The following is a 16,780-nucleotide window of genomic DNA, read 5'->3' as shown; positions in this document are numbered from 1 at the left end:
CATTTATATCTATGCTCTCAAATCTTTTAATAGGAATATATGGCTACATTTTGTCAAGAGCATTTTCTGCATCTAATCATATAATTATATTTTTGTTACTGATACAATCAATTATGTTAATATTTTTTCTGATATTGAAATATTTTTGGTATAAATCCCAGGTGGTGACAATCACAATCTTTGTGAAATATTGCTATAGTCTCCTAGCTGTTATTTTATTTATGATTTTGCAAAAATATCCTTTTGTGAAAATGGTCTGTAAATTTCTTTCTCTATTTCTATTCTTCCTGATTTAGATTTTGACATCATATTTGTTTTTTAAGTGGAGTTAGGAAGGATTCCTTCTTTGCCTATTAGTTGATCTTTAAATGTTTATTAGAATTAGGTGGTGTTTAAATGTTTTTAGAATTCATTTGTAAATCTAATTCTTCCTGATGCTTTTTTCTTAGGAAGTTCATTTATGGCCTATTCAATTTCTTTTTTTTTTAATTTACTTAAATTTTCCATTTCCTCTTCTGTTAACCTAGACAGTTTATATTTTTATGGATATTCTTTCATTTCAACTAATTTTTAAAATTTGTTGTCATATAATCAAATAAAAACATCTAATAACTACATTTCTTTGATTAGGGGTGAATAACCATTTTCATTTTTTGATACTAATTATTTAGTTTTTTTCTCTCTCTTAAAAATCATATTAAACACTTGTTCATTTATTTTATTTTTCATAAAAACAACTCTTAGTTTTATTTATCAGTTTAATTTATATTTAATTTTATCAATATTACCTTTTATTTTCAGAATTTTCAATTTAGTATTTATTTGGGAATTTTTAAATTACATACCCAATTTTCTCTATTTCATTGATGTAAACATTTAGAGATAGAAGCACTGATTAGTGCTTTTGCTGCATTCCATATGTTTTGGTATGTTGTCTCATTATTGTTTTCTTTAATAAAATTGTTTGTTCTTTCTTTAACTTGTTCTTTTAATCTATTCATTCCTTAAGTTTAGGCCATTTAGCATTCAATTAATTTTTTAATCTCCCATGAGTCTTTAATAAATGTAATTTTTATTGCATTATGATCTGAAAAAGATACATTTAATGTTTCTGCTTTTATGCATTTAGTGGATTGTAGATGCAAATTGAAATGTTATTAGATATATTCAATATTTGTTTTATATAACTATAAGTCTTTGTTACAAGGGAGAATTCTGATGAAAGGAGGGAAGATAATTGGAAGCTTATAACACTTTAAGGAAAAAGCATCAGTGAACTTCTATTTTTCTTTTTAAGAAATTAACCAGATATTTCATGTTTTCTTATTGTCTCTTTGAATTGTGTTGATATAAGTTATGTTATTCATAGTCTATACACTCCTTTCCAAGTCAAAAACTTGTCAAACTAACATATTTCATTGTTGGGAAATCCTTTTTGATATTCAGCCTCAGTATTTTCCCCTCGTCATTTCTAGATTCATAATTAAATTCACAATAATGACAACAGCTTTGACATCAACTCTAAATGAATTTTTAAGTTTTTTTGTGTCCTAGATCCCTCCACCTGTCTGGTGAAACTCTTGGACTGTGCCTCAGAATAATGTTTTTAAATGCACAAAATACATAGAATTATAAAAGAAACCAATTATATTGAGATGCACTTCTAAAAATATTTTTTTATAAACAAGTTCATGAACCTCAAGCTATGAACTCGATCTAAAACAGCTTCAAGAAATTGGTTTAAGAAAGAATAAATCTGAATTTGTTTTAAAAGAAAAAAATTGACTGTGTACACATTAGTGAACGCACCAGTGAAAATCCTCTATTCAGACCCAATAGCAGTATTTAAGTCCATATTTTCTAAACAGTAATATCAAACACATAATTTCTTCCTAAATAGTACCTGTCAAGTCTGATAACTTTTAGTAAACAAATATATTAGAATAGGATGTTATAAATTATGCTATGTGTTTCCTCTTCTTGATTTAACCAAACCATGGCAGAGTAATTCAAATCCAGTCTTAAGTGATTCTGATAGATAACTGTCCAAGGAAGATCATAATATTTAAATTTTTATAGAACCTAATAGGTCAGAGAAGTGACACAGTAGTTAGAGTATCAAGTTTGAAATCAAGAAGACATTTATCTTTTTGAGTTTAAATCTTGCCTTAGACACTTACTATGTAACTGTGGGCTAGTCACTTAACCCTGTCTGTCTCCCTTTCCTTATCTGTAAAATAGCCTGCAGAAGTTCCAAGCCACTCTAGTATTTCTGCCAAGAAAATCCCACATAGGTCAGAAGCAGATATGATGGGAAAAAAGACTTAAAAAAAGAACTTAATAGCTTATAAACATTCATAAATATCACAAAACCTTATCATAATGCTTCACAGTTTACAAAGAACTTCCATATACTTTATAACATTTGATCCTCACAATAACCATAAAAACTAATTGGGGGTAACTATTCCTCATTCCTGTTAGATAGATAAGGAAACTAAAGGCAAAGGGCAAACGTGATTTGCCCAGATCCATGTAATTAGCCTGTGAAAAAGTATGAATTGAAACCAGATTATTAAACTTTAAATCTTAAGATTTCTGCACTAAACCATACAATGTAAACAGTTTCCCTCCCTTAATCCAATCCCCCTACCTCACACACAATTTCTGTCCTGCCTCCTCATACACACACACACATACATAAATATTTTATTTCTATTTTTGCAGCCACAGAAGCATCCACTAATGCTTATTAGATTTCCAGAAAATCACAAGAAAAAAATGGAGGGCTATCTGAATTTCTGAAAAGCAAGAGACTGACTCTGGGCAACAGTGAAAGAATGCTCGATATTTGCAAATATTGTTATGAGTTGTATTATTGCATATAATTCAACTAAGATTCTGCACCAGAATAAGCAACCAACATAAATAAATATGTGGTTACCAGTTTGGACCAGTTAGAATCAATTCCTTCCATCAAACTTATCATGAAAACTTTCTTCTGTACTCATATCTTTGTAATACAAGATCAACAAATGAAATAATAAAACTATTTGAAATAACAGTGACTTTCAGGAAATAAAAACAGACCCGATTTTATCATTCTCAGAGTTCATGCCCCAAAATAATATTAGAGATTAAACTGTTATAATCAAGTCCCTCTGGTACATCCAGTAATAAAACCCTTGGATGATATCCAAAATAGGCCCATCTTATTCTCAATCTGCTTTCTAATAGTTTCCAATGTCTTATTTGCAGAGTACATAATAGTTAAAAGTGAGTTGGAAAGTCAATTACTAGCTCTGATCATGCAAGCCTAAAAAGTCTTTTAAAAAACTTTTTTAAATTAAAAAATTTCTTTTTTTAGAGATTAATCTGCCTAAGAGTTTTTATCAACATCATAGATTACTTTGACCAGAAAGCACATAATTATGTAAAGGTTTGGACAAAGCTATTATATGTCTGTGCTAAATATTACTGACAATAGATAGAGAGAGAGTAGAAAAGGGTTTTTTTGTTTTGTTTTGTTTTGTTTTTTAAACAAGATACTAACAGAAACTGGGAAAGGTTTCATGTAGTACTTGAACTAAGTTTTGAAGAAAACTGGAGATTCTCAGAGGCAGTGAAAAGAGTATATTCCAGCATAATACAATCATATAAAGTAATCCTGATTGATTTTATCATATCTCAGTGTAAGCATATAAACTTGATTAAAGATAAAGACACTTGAGATATAACAGTAATGTATGCTTATATGTTTATATACTTACATTGAGAAATTTAATTTAGTTTAAAAGTTTAGCCAAACTGTTTTCATACAACAGTGACAGATTCAGTCTGGGGGAAAAAAAAAAACCACAGATATTTCACAGGTGTCACAGACTATCAGTTTGAATGAGGTGATTCAAGTCAATTCCAATAGACTTATGATAGAGACATCTGCATCCAGAGAGAACAGTGATTTGGGTAAGCCCTGGATAAGGAGGAAATTCCTGGAAAGCAATTAATGCAATCTAAACTTTGTGTGCATTAATATAATGATATTCTTCAAATTGGGGAATGTAGGAGCTCCACAGTATTCTTCCAAGTTCCCAGAACCCACCTGAAACACAATATCTTGTTCTGGATGCCACATTTCAGAAGGAACATAGACAAATTAACTGTTTGTAAAAAGCAAGACTAATTTGGAAGGAACTTTAAAACAAGTTATACACAGATCAATAACTGAAGGAAATATCTGTTTAGACATTATTGTTCTTAAAATACTTGAAACTGCTTTCAGTTTTGTGTAAATTAAGATGTCCTAATATTAGATTTGTACCAAATGAATTGGAATTGTCTTATAAAGAAAGGAGCTGCCCATTTATGAAGGTCTTCAAGGAAAATCTACATTGGGGGAGGATGTGGTAGACAATTTTTAGGCACCTAGGTGACTCAGTGAAGAGTGCAGAGCCTGGAGTCAGGAAGACCTGAGTTCAAATGTAGTCTTAGATGGTAACTGTATGACCCTGGCCAAGTCACCAAATTTCTGTTTATTTTAATCCACTAGACAAGAAATGGACAAATCACTCCAGTATCTTTAGGACAGTTAGGATTTGCAGTGGATAGAGTAAGCAAGCTAAGATCCAGCAGGACTCATCTTTCTGAGCTCAAATCTGGTTCCAGATATGGGGTATGTGACCTGGATAAATCATTTAACTCTGCCTCAGTTTTCTCATTTGTAACAAACTAGAGAGGCAAATGGCAAACCACTCCAACATATTTGCCAAGAAAATCCCAAATGGGTCATGAAGAGTTGGACACAACTGAAAAATGACTGAACAATGACAATATTTATGCATTGTGCTTTGTATGGGATCAGACTAGATGTCTTGGAGATCATAGGATTCCATGTTAGGGTTAAAATCTAGAGATAGCATCTGTATAATAAGCTTTCTGTGAGGAAAAAAAATAATATAAACATACATTATTCTATATATAAGAGATGTAATTTAATCCACAATCTAACCAAATCTATAGATCAGCAAGTATTGTGTTGTTCATTTTTTGGATCACTTTGAATTTCATGGAATTGACCAGATAAATGGTCAAGATTATGCTAGTAAATCTTTAGCAATTACTAATTCAAAAAAGAAATAAAATAACACATATAACATTTAAAGTTTAATCTAAATTATTAACTTCTTTAATATTTTCTTAAATCAAATAATAAAAAAATAATTCAACAAATCAAGGCCTGATATGTAATTATTGATTTACAAAATAATATAAATGTGTAAAATGAAAACTTAACCAATTCTTTGCAGTTAGTTAAGCTGACTCCAACACACTAACGCAAAGAGCCATATAAAGATGATGCTGGAACAACTAACTAGTTTAGGAGTTAGTCCTTGAAATCTGAGTTTGTTTCACAATGAGTCATTTGGTTTGTTAGAGCAATGAAAATATTAGAACCAACCCAGTCCCTGATCTGAGCCAGTCCTGAAATAACCCCAACTCCATGGAAGGCATTTTTTCATTCCAAGATATTAGACTACCCACAAGTAGTGATCTAATACATTCTCTATGGGTTTGTGCTATTTTCCTCCATTCCACAAGTTTTACAAATAGGAAATTATTTACATGACTTCCATAATCCTCATCACACTCAGAACAATATATATATATATGAAATTAGAGTATGTTTCTACAATATGGAAAAAGTCAAAGGACAGGAGATGTCAGGATCAGTTGGAGACAGAAATTGAGTAGGATATAATAGTATGACACTTAAATTTTCCAAGGAGAAATGACAGAGATAGTAAATGGAGAGGAAATAAAACGAAGACACTTGGGGTTTTCTCCTCCAGTTATTGAGAGAACTTACAACTGTAGAGACTCACAACCCCTGAACTCCTTGGTATAGAAGAGATGTGTGAATGAAAATGAGAAACACCAGGAACTGGCAAGGATAGCTTAGTTCTGGGAGTGGCTGTAACAGGAGCAGAATGCAGAAGAGGGCACAGGGATGGTATGTGAGAGCTGAGGGTTATAGGCGCAGGTGAGTGCTATGTGAAGGTAGGGCTAGCCCTAAAAGGAGGCAAGTGCCACATCTCCCTCCTTAGTGCACAGGAAGCCTTGCGAAGATCCAACTCCTCTGGTTCCTATAGGGCCTCCCTACTAACAGGGGATATAAGTAAGACTGTGCTAAAAATAAACTGTCTTACCTCACCTCTACCTCCTGGTCAGTCTGACTCTGTGGGATGCGGGTTGGAGCCCAAAGGCAGGGGAGCTGGCCTAGTCGTGGCTACTGAAGGGTGAGCATATAGATCAGGCAGTGGGCCGGAACAGTGGCTAATTCTTCTTTCCCCTTTCCTTCCACAGCTGAGGTTTGAATGTGAATCCCTGAACTTTATATGTTGACACACTGGGGTTTGGGCTTTCCTACAGACTAAACAAGGTTTGAATTGCTTTTCCTGAAAGGAAGTAACTAGCCTCAAACATAATTATTTGATGTATTTTATTTTATTCTTTTATGGATGAGTAAAATACTGACTATAGTTGTGTCAGGCTTGTGGTACTCACTGTACTGGCATTGAGAAACTGAAGCAAAGGAAGAGGACAGAGTTTTCTGGTGAATAAGTGTTAAAACAAGAATTTGATAGAGAGATACACAGTCCCTCAGACTAATAAAATGAGCACTATACCTACAAAGAGATAAAGCTCAGAAGCAGAGGCAGCTAGCTCTCTGAGAGTCATAGAGAGCATCCCGAAGAGGCCCTTGTGGCTCAGTGGATCACTTAAATGCTGGGCTGAGCTGGTGGATGATAGCACCTAGAACTTACCACTGACTACTGTCAAGTGTTTGACTGGCAGCACATCCCTGCAGTAAAATGTATTGTATGCATATTTGAATAAATGAAACTGGAAAAATTTTACACAATAATAAACAGAGATATTAATCTGAAAGCTAGCTTTGAATATTTCAGACAATTTTAATCTTAGCATGTCTATAAGGATCAGGGAGGAACATTGAATTCTGCTTAATAGCCTAACATTCAGGAGAACCATCTTCTAATCCATTCAGGAAACTTTAGTTTTCTTCCCTCTGACTTTAGACATGATTGGCTGATCTCTCTTAAAAAATAATAATATATTCTCTCTATAGTATTTCACAGATTGACTACCCTCTCTTTTTTTGAAATTTCTTCTTTCCTTTGGTTCTAATTCTATATTATCTTGGTTCTTTGACCTTAAAAAAAAGTTGTTAGAGTAACAGATTTTAAGAATTGGCCAGATCCTTAAAATCTGCCTTATTTGTAGTTCTGTTTGGGAAAAGATGATTTCATATAAGAATATGATTATACTGAATACCATTTAAATTTACAATGGGGGGGACAGCTAGGTGGCACAGTGGAGAGAGGTTTGAAGTCAGGAGGACCTGAGTTCAAATCTGATCTCAGACACTTAACACTTCCTAGCTATGTGACCCTGGGCAAGTTACTTAACCCCAATAGCCTCAGCAAAAAATACATAAATAAATTTACAATAGGAGATTGTTTTCTGAGTATGACTCCAATAAAGTACATTTTTGTGCATGTGAAATGAATCTCTTTTGTCCACCTCCACTTCTCAATTCAAACTTTTCCCAAACCAAGGATTACCATATTACAACTGAATTCTGCTATTTCCTATATTCCACATACTATATTTATCCATAGTCTCTTAGTTCCCTTAAAGAAACTATAGGCAACTGATGGTATAAGGAAGACCTAAGTTCAAATCCAGCCACAGAAACTACTGAATGACTCTGGGAAAAGTCAATTGCTGCTTCCCTCAGTTTCCTCAACTGTAAAATGGCAATAACAGAGGCATGTATCTGCAGGATTGTTGAGAAGACCAAAAAAAAAAAAAAAGGTAGTATTTCTAAAAGTACCTAGTACATAGTAGGCATCATATAAAGATTTATTATTTTTCCCTTAAGGGATTTTTTTAAACCACGGAAATCACTGGGAATTTCAATTGAAATGGGTTATTTTATATTGATGCATGCAGTTAGTATGTATTTATACATATTGAGCAATTTTTAGGGTTAGTACTGGTAATAGTCCCTCACCATTCCTGAATTTTCTGGCCATTCCCTCCTTTACCCTATTCTGATTCCTGAATTCATGCTAAAAATATTTGAGAATAAAAAGTTTGGGGATTTCCAGAAAGATGGAAGAATGAAACTGATTCAAATCAAAGTCTACCTCTCTCAAAATTCTCTTTTGAAAATAGGAAAAGTTTATGGTATATGAATGTAAATATAAATAAATAAAAAGCAAAATTGACATTATAGAGGTAAAACTATCAGAGGTATATATATATATACCTCTATACCACTATACCGCTATACCACTATAGAGGTAAAACAAATACAATTGAAAGAATTGACTAAATTATATAGTTTCAAAATAAACGTTCTCTTAAGTATATTCAGAAAAGTCTAAAACAAAATTCAGGAGTAAAATATACTGAAACAATACATTAGTATTAGTAGCATCAAAAATAAAACTAGAATTTTCTTAAAACACAAGAATGAAATTAGCAAAAGTATCATGATAAAGAGGAAACTAGATTTAAGTATTTTCAGGAAAATATGATAATGCAATTCAATAGTGGCTATGATAATAGTAAGGGAGTCAGAGAACCTGTTAGAAAGAGATTATAGAAGACCTTTTCTGGTATGAAATATAGGATCCTGTTGCATTGCCCATTTACAGTTTTGAGTCAAAGATCCAGGGCAAAGAAGAATACTAGCTATTTGCAGATACAGGGGAGCAGGGTTCTAAGGCAGTGAGTTCCAAGTTCCAGTTCTAAGGCAAAAGAGAATCAAGAGTCTTTGTAGCCACAGGATAGCAGGGGTTCTCGTCACAGTTTCAGGGTGAAGAATGCAGGTGGTTGTGGAAACAGGACCCTCACCTCAATTACAAGACATAAAAGAATAATAGAAATTGTGGCTGCAGGAAAGCAGAGGACATGGTCACAGTTCTGGGTCAAACGGAACTTTAGCATTTGTGGTTACAGGGAAACAAGGTTCGTTCCTGGATAAAACCTAGAGTGCAAACCAAGAGAGTAATGATAACAGTGCTCCCCATATACATCCTTGGAAGTACTAAACACTTTCAATCCCCCAGAAGTAGCTCTGGAAAAAAAAAAACCAGTTGACTTAAAATACTTGCTTTCAGCTCCCTTTTGAAGACATAGTTTTTTTGCTTTTTTTTTTTCTCTTTATTTGAAAAAAGAGAGTAACAAGAAAAGGAAAACAGAAAAGAAATACAAAACTAAATAAAACAAAACAAAAGAGAACATCGTCATGTGCCCAGCAGAACATCAGGGAGGATTCTAAATATATAACAACAAATTACCAGATCAAGAAAGTATATATATTAGTGGAAGAAATTATATTCAGTAATGCCCGTTTTTTCTTCATTTACTTATAAATTGTTCTTTGGTTCTCTACTGTTCACCTTATTTACTTCATTCTTTTCCTCCCCTTCATTCCTCCCACCACTCTCAAGCAAGCTACATTTAAGAAAAGATTTATTTATGTATACATATATAGATATATACATACACACACTCACACTCACACCCACCTCACATACACATACCTTCCCTATCCTTGCTGCCTCTTTAATTAAATTCTGCTCCATAACTTGCTTTGCTATTACTTAACCTCTCCTACCCAAGCATTCCTCACCTGTCTTCTTCCCTCACCCTTTGTTTCCCCATTCATCCTTCCCCCCTTATTTCTTTGCAGATTTTGGAGGTGCTATGCCTTTTATGATATAAATGTAGTGTTACCTATTGAACCTGATTGGAATTGGGTCCCTCTTGACTTTTACTCTGAAACTCTCCTCTGACAGAGACCCACCCTTCAGGGCAGTTAAGTGTTTTCATTCTGTTGGAAATCTTGGTGGGGATTAGCTGCACCTTCTATTGAGTTGAAGATTATACCAGGACCACTCCCAGTAGCTGGAACTTAAATGGTCTCATTCAGTTGGAGATCTTGACCTGGTATTCCTATTGAGTGACTCAAAACTACAAGTAGCTAGGCCTGGGAGCATTGATACTCTTTTCAACTAGAACCAAGCCTCAGACCACCAATAAAAGATAATTTTGAACTCCAAATCTCTGCAGAAATCTGAAGTAGGAATTATGCTTTGTCAAGGGGCCTCTCTTCTTGGCACAGCTACCTACCAGGACTCTTGCTCACTGTGAAGACATTCTCTTCTCAGTGATATAACCTTTGTTATTTCTCTGACGGGATCTTGCCATTGAGGAGTCTGTCTTCCTAGCAAAGCTGCCTTCTTAGTGCCAATAAAAATCCCTTTTGCCATTCAGACTTTTCAGATTCTTGAATTCTTTCATGTTGAACTTGTGTCTCCAACCAGAGGGAATTCTCACATCAATTCTCTACCACTAGACCCTCATCAAACCCATTTCCTTTGTGACTAGGTTTTCTGAACTACAAGTCCCTCTCCCCACTCTGATGCTTCTAGTCTATTCTTCTTCTACACCTCATTTGAATAATGTGATTGTTATTTTTACCTTAACTCTGACAATCTTTTTTTTGAGCCATCCTATTATTGATGTGAATCTTTTATACAAAATGTGTGTATATACATACAGACACACACACACACACACACACACTATATATATATATAAAACATAAATAATTTGTCCATGTTTAAATAGTTTGTTCATGTTCAGTTTCTTAAAATTGATCTTTCATATTGGCTCTTATATGTTAAATTTTCTTTTAAGTTCAGGTTTGGTTAATTAAAAAGTCCTGAAAATTTGCATGCTTATTGAATATCCATTTTTTTTCTCATTAGGATAATAGATAATTTTGCTGGATATGATTTTTTTTTTTTTTGACTGCAGGCCTAATTCTTTTGATTGTCAGTAAGTATGATTCCAGGACCTGTAGTCTTTTATTGTAGCTGCTACTAAGTTTTGTACAATTTTAATTATAGCTCCAGCATATTTGAATTTTTCTTTTCTTATTTCTTCCAAAATGTTTTCTTTGACCTGAGAGTTTTGAAATTTGGCAATAATATTCCTGTGTGTTTTCCACACAGGATCTCTTTGAAGTGGTGATTGGTGGATTTTTTTTCTATTTCTACTGTCCACTCATGTGCTATCACTCCAGGACAATTTTCTTGGATTATTTCCTGCATTATTATGTCAAGTTCTCTTTTTGATCAGAACTTTCTGGCAGTTCAATATTCTTATATTTTGTTTTCTTAATATGTTCTCCAGATCTGTTATTTTTCTTATGCTTCACATTCTGTTCTATTTTCTCATTTTTTATTACCTCTTTTATTATTTCTTGCTCTATAGCTTCACTGGCTTTCCATTGCCCAATTCTAATTTTCATCTTTGAGACTCTGTAGTTCTCTTTCTAGCTGAATATCTCCTTTTTTTTTTTCATAAGCTTCTTATTTTTCTTCTGTGGTTTTAATTTTTTTCCTTATTTTTTCCTCAGTGTCTCTCATTTGATTTTTAAATTCTTTTTTGAGTTCTTCTAGAAATTCTCTCTGGGCAGGAAGCCATTTCAGATTACTCTTTGGGGTAGAAGTTTTGTTGTTGTTATTTTTTACTAAAACGTCCTGCTCTGAAGACGAATCCTGGTTTTCCCTGTTCACATATGTTTCAATAGCAGGGTTCTTCTTTGCCCTTTCATTTTTTTTTTTAAATAAGCAGTATTAGTATAAGCACCTCTAACTGTGGGGTGGACAAATGATGCCTCAAGCATCCCTTCAGTTCTTCCCTCTGACCAGGAAACCCAAACCAAGAGCTCTACTCTTTTTCAATTGCCCACAGCCAACAGTGCTGCTGCCTCTACTACTTCTGCATTCACCAAGTGCTGGTTCCTTGTTGCCCAGGGCTGCATCTCAGAAGCATAGCTGGACCAGGCATTCCCAATCAATCAGGGTCCCTCAGTTTTCCTATACTCAAACCCTAACTCACTAGCAGTCCAAGAAGTAGAAGTCTCTGTGGTTCCTGTGGAGGCTTCAGCCACACTCAGTTAGCCTGAGGGGTCCCCTTTGATGTTTCTTTGGAGCTAGCCTGGAGATATTTGCACTTTAAACAGGTTAATCTCCAGCCCAGGAGCTTTTCTTTAGGTTACCTCAGACTGTAACAGGAGGACCCCAGTTCTGCCCCAAATCTTCTTGATTTTTCAAGAATCTGTGTTTGCTCTGAGGCACAAACTTGTTCTATTTGTGGAGGAAATCAGGAGAGCTTGAAATTTACCAATCTACTCTGCCATCTGGAGACATGGTTTTACAGGGAAAATAAATCAAATATTATCAATAAGTGCACCATATTTGCTGTGTTGATTTTACATTAGATAGAAAGGATATCAGTCTGTAAGGTATAATTTTAGAGTTTTGAGAAGTCTCAAAGTCCTGTTCCAAGTCCAACTACCTCATTTTCCATATACAAAACCATTTATCACTGCTCTCTCATTCCTGAAACATCTTTAATTAAGAATAAAACTTTTCTTTCTACAAATGAATATAAAACTTTAAATGCAAATACCACTAGGAAAGGTATACACATAGACAACTTTAAAGTGTAAAAAAGTGCCACCAGTTTTCATATTGATGCTGTCTGAGTGGTCTAGATTCCTGGTGGTCACAATAAGAGAGTTGTTAAGAATCCCCTTTAAATCGGCCCCAGGTTCTAGGAGTGAAAGAATTCACTTATTACCGAATTATTAGTTGCAAAATGAAAGTTTATTGTTAGACAGAAATCAGTTTACCAAGAGACTGACTTATATAGTGGCAGATTTATGGGAAAATGGAATTTTTCATTGAGAATTCAGTTCTCAGTGGACAGAAAGTCCTGGCAGCTGAGTGAGCTACCAAGGTCCATCTGCAAAAGATCGTTGATGAAGGAAGATGTTACATTGGGTCTTAGTGGGGGGCTGGGACAGCCCAAGCAGGTCAGATCCAAGGAGGTCTGGGACAACCCAGATCTCCTATTGGAATTAACAATACTTCAAAGGGGTACTTTTTTTTTGACCAAGATTTCTAATTGAATCAAAGGCCCTGGCATCCTGGAAAGATAACTTATCTAGGGAGGATATGCCTTTCCCAGGAGGGGCAGAGAATCTGAAAGGGATCACAGATCAAAAGGAAATACAGTTTCTTAAAGGGAACCTGCTTCAATCTGATTCGAAGGTGAGAACTTAGCTTATAAGAAGAAGGGAGGCATAATGGGATAAGGAAGCAATAACAGTGTTTTAGGAACATTACTATGTTGGGAATCAGACAACCTGAATATTAAAAGTGAGTCTGCCATTCATTGGCTGTTTTATTTTGAATAAGTCAGAGACTACTTTATTAGCGTAAGAAAACTTTAATGAGAGGGAATAGGGTTCAGAGAAAAGAACTTTGGACTCGGAGTTGAAAATCCAAGTTTAAGATCAAGTCTTAGTCATTTAATCTCTTTGAGCCTCACTTTCTTCATTTTTAAAAATAGGATAATAAAGTTTACTCTGCCAATCTCACATATACCTTCTATACTATAAATAGCACTATATATATGAGCTATTATACTTTCTTATCTAAAATTTATTATATACTTGATGCATGATCATCAAAACCAAATTTTAGCTGAACCACAATTTTGCCTAAGCTGCCAACCTTCTCTGAGAGATACAGCACAACAACAAACTGCATTCTCATTAGAGAATCATATTTTGAGCTGACATACTTACTTAATGAGAATTTTATTACGAGTCCAGACAATCTCAGGCTGAGGATAGGACTCTACTGCACACATGAAGGTGGCCACTTCTTCAACTAATGCATCCACAGTTTCAAGAGGAGTGGTGATGATAGGAGCTGTAGAAAGTAAAGAAATCAAACAAGAAAAAACTTTAAATTATATTACACATTTAAAATCCTGTTTTATAATTTTTTACTGCTGGTAGAGCTATGAAGTAGGGCAACTTTTTTTTTCAGTCAACAAGCATTTATTTTCAATTATACATATGATGAAATAATGTAAAATATATTTCATATTAGCCATGTTGTGAAAGAATATATACACATACCAAAAAAAAAAAAAAAAAAAAAAAAAAAACTCCAAGAAAAATAAAGTATATTTCAGTCTTCCCTCAAATTTCATCAGTTTTCTCTCTGGAAATAGATAGCATTTTCCATCCTGAGACCTTTGAAATTATCTTGAGCTATTGTCTTGGAATAGCCCAACTTATCTCCTATTGGAGATTTTTCACAGTTTATCATTTTTATAATATTATTTTTACTGTGTTCAATATTTTCCTGGTTCTGTTCTCTTCACTTTGTAATCAGTTCATAGAAATCTTTCCAGGTTTTTCTAAAATTGTCCTGCATGTCAATTCTTATTAGTATAATAATATTCCATTACTATCATGTGTTTAGTCATTCTCCAACACACATTTAGAATTTCCAAATCTTTGCCATTGCAAAAGGAGGTACTACAAATAATTTTGTATATAGAGAGCCTTTTCCTTTTTCTTTGATCTCTCTAGGATACAGGACTAATGATGATATTTTATTAACACAATAGTATGCTATCAGGATCACTTGTTCAGTCATTCCCCAGCTGATGGGCATTCCCTCAATTTCCAGTTCTGTGCCACCACAAAAAAAGCTGCTATAAATATTTTTGTACATATAGGTCCTTTTTCTTTTATTTCTTTGGGATACAGACATAATAGTGGTATTGTTAAGACAAAGGATATGCACAGTTTTAAAGCTTTTTGGACATAGGTAAGACAACTTGTTTTAAAGAACAATTTAAAATTATATAAGAAAAGTTAGTCATATGTTCTTAACCTTTGAAATAGTTTAAATGTTGAGTTTATAATTGATGGAGGTAGATAATAATCTCCATCAGAGCAATAAGAGGTAATAAGAAAATGCCCCTTTACACAAAAATATTCACAAGAGCGTTATTTGTAACAGAAAATAAAAAGTTGGGTAGAGCTGTGTGTCTTATTGGAAATGGTTGAACAAACTGTATTAATTAATTAATGGAATAATTTCATCACAAAATTAAAACAAATATGAAAAAAATTTTAAAACATGAAAAATTTTGTATAATGTGATAATTAAGCCTTTTAATTGAGAGAGCAACACTGACAATAGTAATGATACAAAGACAACTTCCTCTACCTCAATGAAGAAATTTCTTCTACCAAATATGTCAACAACTGTTCTGCATTTTAGTAGTAATTATATTTATATAACTCTTTCTATGTACCAAGCATTTTGTTAAGTGCTTTATAACTATTATCTCATTTGATCCTTACAACAACCTGAGAGTCAGATGCTATTATTATCCCCATTTTACAGATGAAGAAATTGAGGCTAACAGTGGCTTAGTGATTTTGTTTGAGATCATACAGCTAATAAAAATCTAAGAACAATTTGAACTCATCTTTCTCACTCCATGTCCAGAACTCTATCCACTGCACCATCAAACAATCTCAGGTTTATAGACTTTAGAAATTGCCTAAAGAACTGGAAAGCCATATAACTTGCCCAGGTTCATTCAACAAATGTGTTGGAAGCAGAATTTGGATTGAGGTCTTTCTGACGTTGAATTCAGCCCTGCAAAAGTCTATTAAAAGCAACTAAAGTTTTTAAAAGCTATTAATATACAAAACTTACTAAGACTTTTGGGACATCTCCACTATGCCACACTGTATCTCAGCTCTTTGGCAACAAATCTCACTTAAAATATTGTTGGTATTGAAGTAATTATTAAAGTCAAAGTACATAATTTTTCTTATAAAAAGTAGCATACTATCAAATGTAATGTTGCCAGTTTTTAACAATTATCTTACTTTTATGTTATTTTATTTAATGGTCTGGAGTGAGGATTATATTTTGCAGGTGACATGTATAGGTTTGATGGGTGTAGGTCAATGTGAAAATAAAAGTTAAAAAAATAAAAAGCTTGTCATCAGACATTGTAACTTTGTGCCAAAATCTAGTGATAACAAAGAAATATGAGTCAGAGTCTGTGCCTTCATCAGGTTTACACTTAAATGGGGAAAATATCACATAGTTGTGAAATAAAGAGGGCCAGACACTAAGTAGTTCATGAATTGCACCAACAAGAAACATTAAGACTTATCAATGGCAGGAAAAGTTATCACGAGCTATATAGCAGCAAAATCATCTTTTTTAAGATTTTAAAATTGTTAGGGTTGGTTATCATGACTGAAGTGGGTCTTGGACCACCTCTAGAAAGTAGATTAGGGTACATTGAGGGAAAAGGGCATATGCATGAAAAGCCAAAATACAAACTAATTTCACTGAAGACCAGGGTTCTTTCTTATAAGTGCATAAAAAAGTTGAAGTTGAAAAATTAGCTTGAGATCAAGGAATAGTATGAATTTTATTCACAGCTAAAAGCTGTGTAACCTATTACGTGTAAAAGATTGTATCTGGCAATCTCAATAGGTGAAATGGATTAGAAAAGAAATGACTATTGGCTATAAAATCAGCTAAGAGACTAGTAATTCAGATATGTGGCCAGCTTCAGTTAGGGAGAAAGTAGTGGAAATAGAGAAAAGAACAGTGGCTTGTGTGAAAAAGATTAAAATATATGTAGACGCTCAGATTCAGACTATTGCTATAAAGTGTCTACCATCTTCAATAACTATTGTATATTTGAATTTTGGACATGCAAAGAAAAGTAAGTTCCTGTTTTGTATCACTAGAGTGCTCAGCATGTACTGAAT

General features: G+C 33.7%; 1 protein-coding gene across 1 annotated transcript in view; it reads right to left on the bottom strand.

Annotated features, from left to right (window-relative positions):
- The window catches only part of MUSK (muscle associated receptor tyrosine kinase), a 190,980-nt gene that overhangs the window by 159,734 nt on the left and 14,466 nt on the right, over nt 1-16,780 (bottom strand). The window contains exon 2 of the mRNA XM_031945386.1: nt 13,760-13,886. Coding sequence (XP_031801246.1) covers nt 13,760-13,886 — 127 coding nt within the window. The remainder of the gene's footprint in view (nt 1-13,759; nt 13,887-16,780) is intronic.

This window comes from Sarcophilus harrisii, chromosome 1 (assembly GCF_902635505.1).
Source record: "Sarcophilus harrisii chromosome 1, mSarHar1.11, whole genome shotgun sequence".
NCBI lineage: Eukaryota > Metazoa > Chordata > Mammalia > Dasyuromorphia > Dasyuridae > Sarcophilus > Sarcophilus harrisii.
This window is presented reverse-complemented; position numbering and strand designations above follow the sequence as displayed.